General features: G+C 43.8%; 1 protein-coding gene across 1 annotated transcript in view; it reads left to right on the top strand.

Moving 5' to 3' along the window:
• fntb (farnesyltransferase, CAAX box, beta) overlaps positions 1–12,463 on the top strand; it is a 24,005-nt gene extending 11,542 nt beyond the window's left edge. The window contains exons 6-12 of the mRNA XM_063222280.1: positions 1,033–1,116; positions 3,414–3,500; positions 3,970–4,099; positions 4,440–4,572; positions 7,224–7,335; positions 8,526–8,640; positions 11,798–12,463. Of these exons, the coding sequence (XP_063078350.1) occupies positions 1,033–1,116; positions 3,414–3,500; positions 3,970–4,099; positions 4,440–4,572; positions 7,224–7,335; positions 8,526–8,640; positions 11,798–11,980 (844 nt within the window). The 3' untranslated portion in view covers positions 11,981–12,463. The remainder of the gene's footprint in view (positions 1–1,032; positions 1,117–3,413; positions 3,501–3,969; positions 4,100–4,439; positions 4,573–7,223; positions 7,336–8,525; positions 8,641–11,797) is intronic.
• The last annotated feature ends 153 nt before the right edge of the window (positions 12,464–12,616 follow it).

Genomic DNA, 12,616 nt, shown 5'->3' with positions numbered 1-12,616 from the left:
GGTAACCGGTTAATACCGGTTAATACCGTTCCTCAAACAAACAAAAAAAGTCATTATTTGCCTGCGCACGTTACCATGGCGGCTGAGGTTCACGTCCTGTGTGACATCAGACATTCTCTGACTGAATGGAGAGAGAGCTGTAGATTACAAAGTCTTCACTCCACATCTTAATTAAGAGAAACCACTGTCATACGAAAGGACAGAGTTTGCATTGCATTATTGTAAGACATTGCAGGGAAGCGTGTGCAAAGCGCACCGACAATGTTCGGCGTAATTGGGCATCCATGGCCGCTTCAAATATGCACAAACTCACAATGTCCATCATAGTGCTCCCCGTTACCCAAGTCAGCGTGGAGCGCACATTTTCATCATTGAGGTTTATTCTCTGCTTCTCCGCTTAGGTCGTCCCTGAATGACAAAATTCTGGAGGATATTCTTTTCATCCGCTTGAATAAACAGTTTTGAATTTAGGCTGACTCATTTGCACTTCTGTCTTTCTTGGTTAACGTCAGTTAGGCCTATGGGGAGTAATCAGCTGACAGGAACGAAATTAACCGTTCCGGGAACAATATTTTTTGGTTCTAACCGGTTCGAGAACGTCAATTTATTGGTGGAACTCAGAACCGGAAACGTTATAATTCCGTTTCTGTTCGGAACGGAACGTTTGGAAAAAAATAACGGTTCAAAGCCCTGGTTTAGACAACTGCATAGCAAACAGTTAGCAACTAACCCCCTCCGGACCCCTAGGTCTAAAACTGTCTCGAGTTATGAACCATAAAATGAATAGTTTTCGGAGTTCATTATGCTGAAATATTGTGCTATCTTGATATTAGTTGTCTGTGACCTAGATGCCTATTGCAACATTATGTAATACAGTGAGGTACAGTAGTACTAACGTGCATTTACTACACTACAGATTAAAAGCCCAGGCTTCTGCTGCCATGGTAACAGGCTTTGCTGTCATCTCCCCTTCTGTCCGCTCCTCTCTACACCCGCTCTCTCCCCTCCTCTCCCCCTCCTCCTCCCCTGCAGACAGACGCTTCTGGACTTCCTGTTCTCCGTCAAACAGCCAGATGGCTCCTTTGTGATGCACGTGGGTGGGGAGGTGGACGTCAGGTACGTTCCATCACCACCACCACCACTACTACCACCACCACCACCACCACGGTTTCCATGGTTTTCTGTTTGGCAACACAGAGATAACATAGAGACGTGTGCATAAACACTTTCAGACTCACACTCGCACACACACATGCACACACAATATGGTGTCTCTTGTGGGCTCTGATTGTGTACGTACGTAGGAACCGTAATGAAAGGGGCTCAGGCTATAGTCATCGTTTTACAGCCTTTACTTTGTCCCTCCCCTACAGACCCTTGTTTTATCTCACAAATGTTTTTTAAAAAACAGCCGGCATAGCACTTGAATATGTTGAGTCTTTTGAAGAGCTCATGTTGAGAGCTTTCCGAGAGCACATTAACAAGTCTTTGGACTATTTGGCACTGGATTGTAGCTTCTTAATCCAGGTTGACGGTCGTAATTAATTACCTTTGAAACATGTACTGTAATTTTAGGCGTTCAATTATTTCTTGCTGTCTGGCCTAACTAAAGAAAGATCACTGTTTCTCTGGATTTCATTCCTCTGATTATGTGGTCTTAATGCTTGCTTCACACCTTTGTTGCCATTTAAAAAATAAGTTTAGGCGTGCAGAAGAACAATACAGGGCTTCAGGCTCAGTGTCTGATTTCAGGCTTGAGAAGTCTTTTTTGCAAGAATAAAATGTAGTCATTAGGTTTTTCGCATTTCAAAAAGTGGCTCAGGCTCCGTATTTTCTCCTAGTATCAGGCCTAAGTCTTCATTTAAGAAGTGCATTGGTCTTTCCCTGGATTCACTTAAGCCGCACATGACTCCCTGTCTCCATAGTTCCAATAACGTTGGCTCTGCCCTTTAAAACAATAAGAGAGACTAATTGCACTAAATGATTGGCCTTTGGCTGGAGCACTGGCTTTAATATCTCCGGCGTGATGACTCATTGTCGTTGAGCCGGCGTCAAACAAGCAGGGCAGGAAAGGAGTGCACCCCAGGCTAATCACCACGTCGGTGGGTGGCTTCAAAAGCTCCTGACGGGGGAATGGAATGTTGAACACCGCAATGTCCGTCACGACACTTCTGCTCCTCAAGGTCACGTTGAAGGACAACCTTGTAAGACAACGTTTGTTCTAGGATGTATTTCACTGAGGTACAGGCTTAAAGATGTGTAATATTTTTGAGCAGTTTTCCAGAATTCATGCTGCTCATTCACAAATGTTTTTCACAACTACTTACCACCAACATAGAATTCTAAGTATTCATTATGACAAGGAAAATTGCACTTTTCATACATGAAAAGGAGGATCTTCTCCATGTCCGCCATTTTGAATTTTGGCAATAGGCAGCACAGTTTTAAGGAGCAGCGTAGTTTCAATACCTACTCTGGCCACCATCCTACATAGTGCACCTGTAATATATGCATATATAATATATGTAATACATGCATAAATAATTTCCACCTTGGGCATTAATAAAGTGCAATCAATGAATTAATATATTTCCAGCAACAAATAATTTACTTTAAGTGTTAAAAGGGTGTGGCACACAATGTTTTTGTCACGCTCAGTTGGTACAACTGCATCCCTATTGGAGTATATGGTCGCTGAAAAGGTAACCAAAGCACATTCTGGACATGAAATGACAACCGTTGTTTGACCATACGTCACCTTGCCACACCATACCAACCCTTGTAGTTCTCTGACATTTGGATGACGCTGTCCAAAAACATGATCATTTCAAGTCAAGAAATGATTGTCGCCTAATGCCAAGCCAGCTAGCCAGCCGAAATTTCAAACAAGCCCTTTAATCCCGTAGTGTTGACTCATACTGTACTTATAAATGCCAGAGCGGGGACTCTCTATTCATCTGGCTATGACTTGACTTGTGTGTTGTTCTCTGCCTCCTGTGTGTTTTATCTTGTATTTTGCAACGTCTGCTTTTTAATGGCATCAAGAACTGTTGAAAATGTCTTGTCAATAACTTTCATGAGACTGATCTTGACATCGTCCAAAGCCTCAGTAATGCTAGCTTCCATAGCACTTGCAAAGGCCTGTTCACCTTTCGCTGCTGCGTGTGTGTGTGTGCGTGTGCGTGTGCGTGTGCGTGTGCGTGTGCGTGTGTGTGTGTGTGTGTGTGTGTGTGTGTGTGTTTATATAATAATAATAATAATAATAATAATAATAATAATAATATATAGTAAATATTAAAGCCAGCTACTGGAGCTACCAAAACGTGATGCTCACTCTACGACGCCATCTTTCCGTGTGTGTGTGTGTGTGTGTGTGTGTGTGTGTGTGTGTGTGTGTGTGTGTGTGTCCATAGGAGCGCCTACTGTGCTGCGTCGGTAGCCTCTCTCACCAACATCATCACGCCCTCTCTGTTTGAGGGAACGCACCACTGGATCCTGAGGTAGGTGAGCAGACTCACACACAAGATAATGGAAAAAAGGAGGCGCACACAAGACTTGTGTGAAAAAGTGTATTGAAGCCGAAAATATACAACAGAAGTCTAAGGTTAACTGGAGAGACAGACGTTTCGGAGCTAGTCCATTCTCAATGTCTCCAGTAGGGCAATACACGAGTATTAAGTTCAAGGCGCAGACGCCGACCTTTGTTGGTCTTTTGTCATTCACACACACACACTCACACACACATACACACAGCTGTATGTTCTGACTTCCTGGCTGCTGTGTTGATTGGGGGGTCAGTGGCAGGTTGCCTGTAAAAAAAGTGGTTTTCATCCTTTGATATTTGCAGAAGAAACTGCCAAAAACAGTTGTGGTACTGTATTGCAATATGTCCATATTCTTGTGGTGTCAGATTTCATAACTTAATGTGTGCTTGTGCATGTGTGTGTGTGCGTGTGTGCGTCTTGGCAGCTGTCAGAACTGGGAGGGGGGTCTGGGGGGCGTGCCGGGTCTGGAGGCCCACGGGGGATACACCTTCTGTGGCACCGCAGCCATGGTCATCCTGGGCAAGGAGCACATGCTGGACCTCAAGGCCCTGCTGGTGAGGGAGCACAACACACACACACACATCCACTCACTTCCTTACTTACTCACACACACACGTGCCGTGCACACAAACATGCACACACACACATTCACTTCCTCACTTACTTACACGCACACACACACACTGACTCATTCACTCATTGTCATTCTTAACACACACACTGACTTACACAGATTCACTCACTTACTTGCTCACACACTTACTTGCTCACACTTTTTCTCATGTCTGCCTGTGTCTCATGTCTGGTTCACGCACTTGTGCTGCAGACACAATTGCCCCATGGGGCGAATAAAGTTCTGCGAGCTAACCTCCCGTCTCCTGTTCTGTCCGTCAGCGCTGGGTGACCAGTAAGCAGATGCGTTTCGAGGGCGGCTTCCAGGGCCGCTGCAACAAGCTGGTGGACGGCTGCTACTCCTTCTGGCAGGCAGGCCTGCTGCCCCTGCTCCACCGCGCCCTCTACAGGGAAGGTCAGTTACCACTAAACTAAACTAAACTAAACATCATGTCATGACATGACGTGATGTTTAGTTTAGTTTAGTTTGTGTGTGTGTGTTTGTGTGTGTGTGTACTCGTTATTTACTCTTTATAAAAAAAATTTTTTAAAAACCTAACCCCTCTTTGCAACTGCACTTGTTGTTCTGTATATCTCCTGTGCACTTTGTATTTGCTTGTGATGTTGCCTTGATTATGTCCTCTTTTGAAAGTCGCTTTGGTTATAAAGCGTCTGCCAAATGCAATGTAATGTAATAATTACCACCTTTACGCACATCCAGTACATAGATTTACCGTTTGTAAATAATCCCTGGCTTCACGACCCTGACTGCACACTATTCAACCACTGGTTGTTGGAAACTGCTGTCCGTCAAAAAATGGGCTCACGTGGTTGGCTGCTTAGCTTCTTGCCCCTCCTCTCAACACGAATTTTTGTATACGAAAAACCTATGCATACAGACATCACAAGAGCAATCAGAGCAATATTCCTAAGAACATGGTTAAGATGTTTAATTATTTGCCACTACTTCAAGGTTAATAGAACTTGGATTACTACTTAGCCAGGTACTTGGCATACTCCAGAGAGATGTTGACTAGCCCACCCTAACAAGGCTTGATGATGAATGGGCTAAAACCGTTTTCATACCTCTACATCTCCAACAAGATGTAAACACATCTTTTTAGTAGAGGAGGCAGGCAATAATTGCTCAAGATTTTGCTGTCTGAATGGGTCATTGAGAAGCGAGACCAAAAGTATGTTTCAGGACTGTAGGGAAGGTGGTATACTGCAACATACGCCCCAGTCAGCGTGTCCGCGGCTCCGTCTGTGGCATTTATCAGCTGTGACTTCACCTGCTTGTTAGGCTACCTTCCTCAACCGAACTCGCTGCCGCGATAGGGTCTTTGGATCATTGTATCCCCTTGTAGAACTGATTCAATCTCTGCCCCCATCGTCTGCTAACCTCTCCACAAACTGTTCCATATCATAATGGACCTAAAACCATCCACTCCGTGTACTTGTTGTACTTTTGTTGAGTCCCTGTATGTCTTTGTGTTTGAAATGTGTTTGTTTCTGTGTTCTATGTTATGTAAAGCATCTTTGAGTGTCTTGAAAAGCGCTATACAAAATAAATGTATTATTGTTATTATTATTATTAACATAGTCCTTAGGTAGAAACTGGGAGGGGACTGTAACTGAAACACTAACACAGAAACACAGATATTTCCCCATTCTCCAATGAGTGTTGGTTAAGGATAATAAAATGATTCACAGTCAGATCTCGTGCATCCATGTAAGCTAGGAGCAGGGTAAAAACGTAGTATGAGACGAGGTAAAGATGAAGCACACAGCGATGGCCGTGGTGGCCCGAAACGTCATAATAATAAAATGGATTAAAACCTCATCTGTGCAAGGATAAAAAAATTATGAAATATGCAACATATGCAACAATAAACTGGATTGATACAGCAACAGACTAAACAATAAACTGGATTGATACAGCAACAGACCAAATAACTGGATTGATACCGCAACAGACCAGATAATAAACTGTACTGATACAGCAACAGACTAAATAATAAACTGGATTGATACAGCAAACGTCTCCTCTGAGCAGTGTCAAGTCAATTGAGTTCCCGGATGTCATTGGGTTGACCTGCTTGTTGTTGTGTTGTGGGAGTGTGTCCATAGTCCACTAGCAGCCTGTGTGGGTGGAGGAGGTCTGCTGTACGGTTGTTTTCAGAATGATGCCCTGTACTGCACATGCCAATGCATTCCACAACCAATCTGGCATGTGAGTCGAGTCGGCCTCACCCCCTGATGGACATGCCCAGCTGGTGCTGCACTAATGGGTTGTTGGGAAGCGAGTCTGGGTCTGCAAGTTCTCTTCAGACAATTGCTACGTTTTTTAATTCCGAATGCTGTTTTTTATTCCGAACGAATAGATTGTAATTAAATAGTTTGGAATGAAAATGACTTTCCGTTGAGTTTACATGAAGCACGTCTTGTGTAATTCCGAATTGGACAGAGGTTGCTCACACTGGGTCTGCGTCATCGCATCCCGCGTCATCATGTAACAGTGACCATGCATGGAACGACTGGAATTGGTTTTGAATGCCGAATTAACATATGCATGATACACGAATAAACTTATTTGAGATTAACAACGGAATAAACCACCCACTTTATTCGGAATAACGTTTAATTCCAAATTGTGGAGTGATTACATGATTTATTTATTTTTTTCAAAGCAGAATTTGTTTTTATCCGGTATTAAATTCAGTTCAGTCAGAAGTAAACTTCCCATGTGAACAAGGTCTATGACTTTTGGAAAAAGGTTGTTGTTCTTCAGTTGTAACCAGATGTCTATTATACCCAGTTGACCAATTGAAATGTGTGATGGAACACAGCAAAGTTCCCATTGCTACTGAGCTAACCTACATTTCTGTCCAAGTAGCTTGGAACTTAATCATTTGCTGATATCAAGTGTGGTTTTGTTTGTACTGTGTGTTCTTCTACTTTTCTGATTATGACCTAATTTTGTAAGTTGCTTTGGATATCATACTGGAGCCGGTCATAATCGTACTTAAGGTGATAGGTGTGTGTGTGTGTGTGTATGTCCTACAGGGGAGAGTACGTTGAGTTTGAGGAACTGGATGTTTGAGCAGCAGGCCCTTCAGGAGTACATCCTGCTCTGCTGCCAGAACCCTGCCGGAGGACTGCTGGACAAGCCGGGCAAGTGAGTACACGCACGCACACACACGTACACACACACACACACAGCCTCTCTCTCACGCACACACAGGTATGCACGTCCGGATACACGCAGTCTCTCTCTGACACACACACACACACACACACACACACACACACACACACACACACACACACACACACACACACACACACACACACACACACACACACACACACACACACACACACACACACACCTCATGCCCACATATGCATGCATACTCCCAGCCTCTTTCTGACACGCACACACACAAAAACACTGAGTCACTAACGTGCACACTACAAGTGTACACACCCTGTCTCCAAGGACCTGTTTCTGTTGCTGTTTCCTCAGAGGAGCAGCCACTAGCAGTGTTCCACAGCCTGCTGCTCTAGCTAGCAATACGCTTCAGTGATACTAGCGATGCTATCAGCCTGAGGTCGCTTGTGCTCTTGGATCTCTTGACGGAGCTCACAGAACTCACGTCATGGAGTCACAGCACATTTAGAGGGCATTACATGGGGGCTTACTGTTTGTGTTGATAAAATGTTAGCTGTTAATCTGTTTGTTTGTATATTTCCCAGTTTCTCCTTAGGGATCTAATCAGCTTCGATCACAGCAGGGCTTTTGTGTATTTATTTATTTGTTTCTTTGTTCACTTCTTGTTTGTTCGTTATTTTGTGCCTTCCATCTAAGGCTCCTATCACATCAAGGCAAATGTGTTTTCTATTTATTTAGAAATCTACATGTTTCTCTCTACATCTGCACACTTCTACCACCATCAGGGCTCAAGTGTCTCTTATACAGTCTTTGTCTAACTTACCTCCACCAAGGAGGTTATGTTTTTGGTCGCGTTGGTTTGTTTGTCTCTCTGTCTGTTTGTTTGTTTGTCAGCAGGATAAAAGTTACGAACAGATTTTAATGAAATGTTGGTGTTGGAAAGGACAAAAGGAACGAGTGATTCATTTTTTGTGGAATTTTGGTGGAATTAGGATTTCATTAAAAGATTCTTCAACATTGTGGGATAGGGACAATTTGACATTCCAGTTTCCAGCTCCACAAAAACAAGGCTGAAAGAGTGAAAAAAACCAGGACGTAACATAGTCAGATGTTCTATCAAACAGCTTCCTTGGCAGAGGACTGTACTCTCTGAGTGTATTTCTAGTTATTCATTTGTTATTGATCATGTGCAGGTCCAGGGATTTCTACCACACGTGCTACTGTCTGAGTGGGCTGTCTGTGGCACAGCACTTTGGCAACAGGAACCTCCACCACGAGCTGGTCCTCGGAGATGAAGACAACAGGCTGGTGAGTTCAACAGAAGGGTGTCATTATGGGGACGCATCGAGGGCTGCTTTCATTAATTCCATCTGATGCTTAGAATGAGAGCTCGGTATACTGTATACAACGGTTTCTGAGCTCTGTGCTCTTAACACTTGGAGTGACAGTTTACAAACGAACCCAAGGTAACTGCTCTGTGGGGGTTGGGGTATGTCTTTTGTTACCTTTGCCAAAGACGTGTTTTCACCTGTGTCGGTTAGTTTGCAGAATAACCTGCCATAATGCCAGAACATTAGCCTGGGCGAAAACCAACTGTTGACTCTTGTCAAACAGTCTGGCAAAAGCTAAAAAGAATCCCTCTCCATGAAGGGTGGGAGATGGTCTGAGCTTTACTCTGCCATTTAAATTCATTGGAGTTCCAAATTCAAATTGTGCTTTACTAGCATGACTGTTGATATAGTGTTGCAAAAGCATACAAATAACAAGACAAAAGTGTGAATAGGGTGTGAATTACGGGACCTTAACCAATCAGTAGCGGACTCCGTGGGTCAGTTCTGCGTCACCTCTATGCGTACATCTGTGACTATGTACGAAGTCAAAATCTTTGGGTGGCAGTACAGACAATGGCATCGCTAGGCTACCAGAACGGTGACCGCGATTTCCTCGGGTTACTGTTGTTCCTGGAACGACACCGCAAAGTTGGTCCTGGATCTACATCTGGTTCGAGTGGTTATCTATGTCAGATTTCGCGCCAGTAACGTTTTCTGTAGCCTATGGATTAAGATCAGTTATGCAGAGGTGCCATGCTGTTACAAAATAGGCTACAATTATTCACTGACAGGTTAAGTTTAGGATGTTTTGGTAAAGGCATAATTTGGCATGTTGTTAGGTTGGTGCACACATTTTCACTGACAGATTATGTTTAGGAATTAGTTTTGGTTTAGGCACAGTTCCCATCGTAGTAGCCACTATAATACCTAGCCATAACCAGAGCCGTATACCACCGTGACGGCACTTGGCATGCCCGTTAATTTTTGGAATCAGACCCAGAATAGACTAACATACCAGATGTTGATCCAGGACCAACTTTGCGATGTCGTTCCAGGAACAACAGTAACCCGAGGAAAACGCGGTCACCCTACCAGAACATAGCATTCCGGAAAAAAGATGAACCAATGGCACATTCCACACACAGTGGTTTTTACTTAATTATTATTAAACAGAGATGTGGACTTGTGACTTGTGACTCGGACTGACTTGTGACTTGAGTCACAAATGACTCGACTTGAGACTTGACTTGCCAATATTAGGAGTGACTTGTGACTTGACTCGACTTGTACGCTATTGACTTGAGACTTGACTCGACTTGACAGTTTTAGCTTGCAATGACTTGCAATTGTGCTCCAAGTCAATGAATATATTTTTTTTTTGCATTTTGTGTGTGAAAAAAATGCATGAAAGAAAGAAAAAAATAAATGATTTACCTTCAACCATAGTCAAAAACCATGCTAAAAAATATATATGATCAAGTGTGGGTTGCATGGTCACCCAAACAAACATGAAAGCTTGTCTGCAGCCGTGCTGTAATGGTTAGGGAGTTGGGCTGGAGATCACAGAGTTGCAGGTTTGAATCCCACCCTTAAACCCACCTCTTCCTACATCTCCATCCATGACTGAAGTGCCCTTGAGCAAGGCACCTAACCCCATATTGCTCAAAGGACTGTCACCAATATATGTGTTGGATAAAAGATAAAAGTAATTTAATGAATAATTATAAACCGTGGTAAAACCATGGTTAGTTTTCAGAGTAAAACCATGGTTCAATTTATAGTTAAACCTAGTAAAACCAAAAACCAATGCCGAACCATGCTCAAAAAACTGAAATCATAGTATACCATGGTCGATTTTCGAGACATGACTGGCGAAGGGGGGCATGCAAAGCAGTGTGGAGAGGTAATGAATTTATGACCAAAGGTAATTGTCAATATTGCACATAGAATACAAGGTGACTTGTTAATGACTTGGAAAAAATAAGACTTGGACTTGGACTTGACTTGGCTTTGGCACGACTTGGACTTTGATTTGACACGACTTGGACTTGACACGACTTGGACTTGGACTTGACTTGGTCAAATGTGTCGTAACTTGTGACTTGACTCGGACTTGATTGGAAGGACTTGAGACTTACTTGCGACTTGCAAATTAGTGACTTGGTCCCATCTCTGTTATTAAATTATCGTGAAAATACGTATCGCGATACATTGTCAAGAATCGATGCAGTATATTGTGAAAACTATCATGATGTATTGTCATTTTTTTTGTACATCATACTGTACTTTACTCAGCTGTGTCTAATAGGTCCAGTATGCTTCACAGAGATGACTGCTGACTGGATAGAATGTTGCATTACTATGCGAGTGCCTAGCTGGGTGGCTTTTAATTTATTTATTTTTCCAATCCAAAAGCCTCGAGGGTATCGTCTCAATATGTGTTTGAGCTGTGGGATCCCCGGGTGGTACTAAAGCTTATGTGTTAAGCGTCTGACTTGCTAAAAGGGTTTTGGGTGAAAGCATCTGTTTAATGTAGTGTAATACAATCTGGTCTACAAAGCCAAAGGGCCGTCACTAAATATTTCTGTCAACTTGACTTAGAAATTATTTTATGCAACACTGCTGCTGTCTTAAACACAGTCTGTCTTCATCCAAATGTGAAAGTGTGTGAAATGAAATGCCCTCAACTGTTTAATTGGCCAGCGTTACACTCAGCGTTAAATGTGTTTTGAAATGTACTGTGCTGTTTCTTTTGTGGTGCAACACATTTTGTCAATATTACCGGTGTTTTTGACTGGACTCAGGACAAATCATCAGAAAAGACCAGGAAAACATAACCATTTGCCAAACATTACCCCCCTTACCGCCCGTTGGCACGCCTGCCGACATTCACCTAAATACTTTTAACACATTTTGTCAATATGAACAGTATTCAGGGCTGTTGACAGCATTGACCGAGCTCAGGACAAAAAATCAATACATACAATGTAATGAGGAATTTGGGGCCTAGGAAATACCTATTTGCATGCCTGCTGGCATTCACTTAAAAACTGTAATAGATCAAAACAAAATTCTTGAAAAGCCTCCACCTTCCTCCTTCTGTGCCTCTGCTCCCCCATCCCATCCCTCCCCAGGCCCCGACCCACCCGGTCTACAACATCTGCCCTGAGAAGGTGGCCCAGGCCATCCAGCACTTCCTCAAGCTGTCCATGCCAGACGAGCGCAGGCCGCCCACCACCTGCAGTGCCACCACCGACACCCCCGACGGTGCCAGCACGGCTGCCCCCGATGGCCCTGGTGCCACCGAGCAGTCGTAGACCTGTGTGGCGAGAAGAGGCCGCGGAGTGCCATCGCCAGGGGAGCATGTCGACGTGAGGAGCTTTCAAGGGAAGTAGACCCACCTGTCTACAATGCCATAGGCAAGGAACACTGGGGGAGGTACTGTAGTAGGTCCCACACTGCGCTGTAGTGCGGTGCAAGGATAACGGCAACAGCGACAACACAAGGCCAAACGTGCTGTCGCCCTGCTGAGGCTGGCTGGAGGAGAGACATTAATGGTTAGCTGGAGTGGTGGGCGCGCTGGTTAGCTGGAGTAAAGGGTGCGCTGGTTAGCTGGCTGGCTGGCTAGCTGGGAGATCGGGGGTAACGATGGGTGTGATCATGGATGGGTTGAAGGATGAAGTGGCCAATGCGCACCATTTCAGTTTTGTATGAGTTTTACAACCGTGTCTGATTCATCCCCGTGACTCTTGCAAATAAAACATAGATATTACTGAATAAAAATCATGTTGCTGACTGTACTTTGTTCCAGGTGTGATTTGCTTTCTTTTGTGAATGCTGTAGCCTGCTGTCTGACTGACGGGGGTGATCTGATTACTAGAAGGCATCAGTAAGCAGTAGGCATACTTCATTATTATGGTGAAGGAAACGACGGCTTGTTTTAGAAGTAAAAC

This window comes from Engraulis encrasicolus, chromosome 18 (assembly GCF_034702125.1).
Source record: "Engraulis encrasicolus isolate BLACKSEA-1 chromosome 18, IST_EnEncr_1.0, whole genome shotgun sequence".
Classification (NCBI taxonomy): Eukaryota; Metazoa; Chordata; class Actinopteri; order Clupeiformes; family Engraulidae; genus Engraulis; species Engraulis encrasicolus.
Note: the sequence above shows the minus strand (reverse complement) of the source record. Positions and strands in the feature narration are given on the sequence as shown.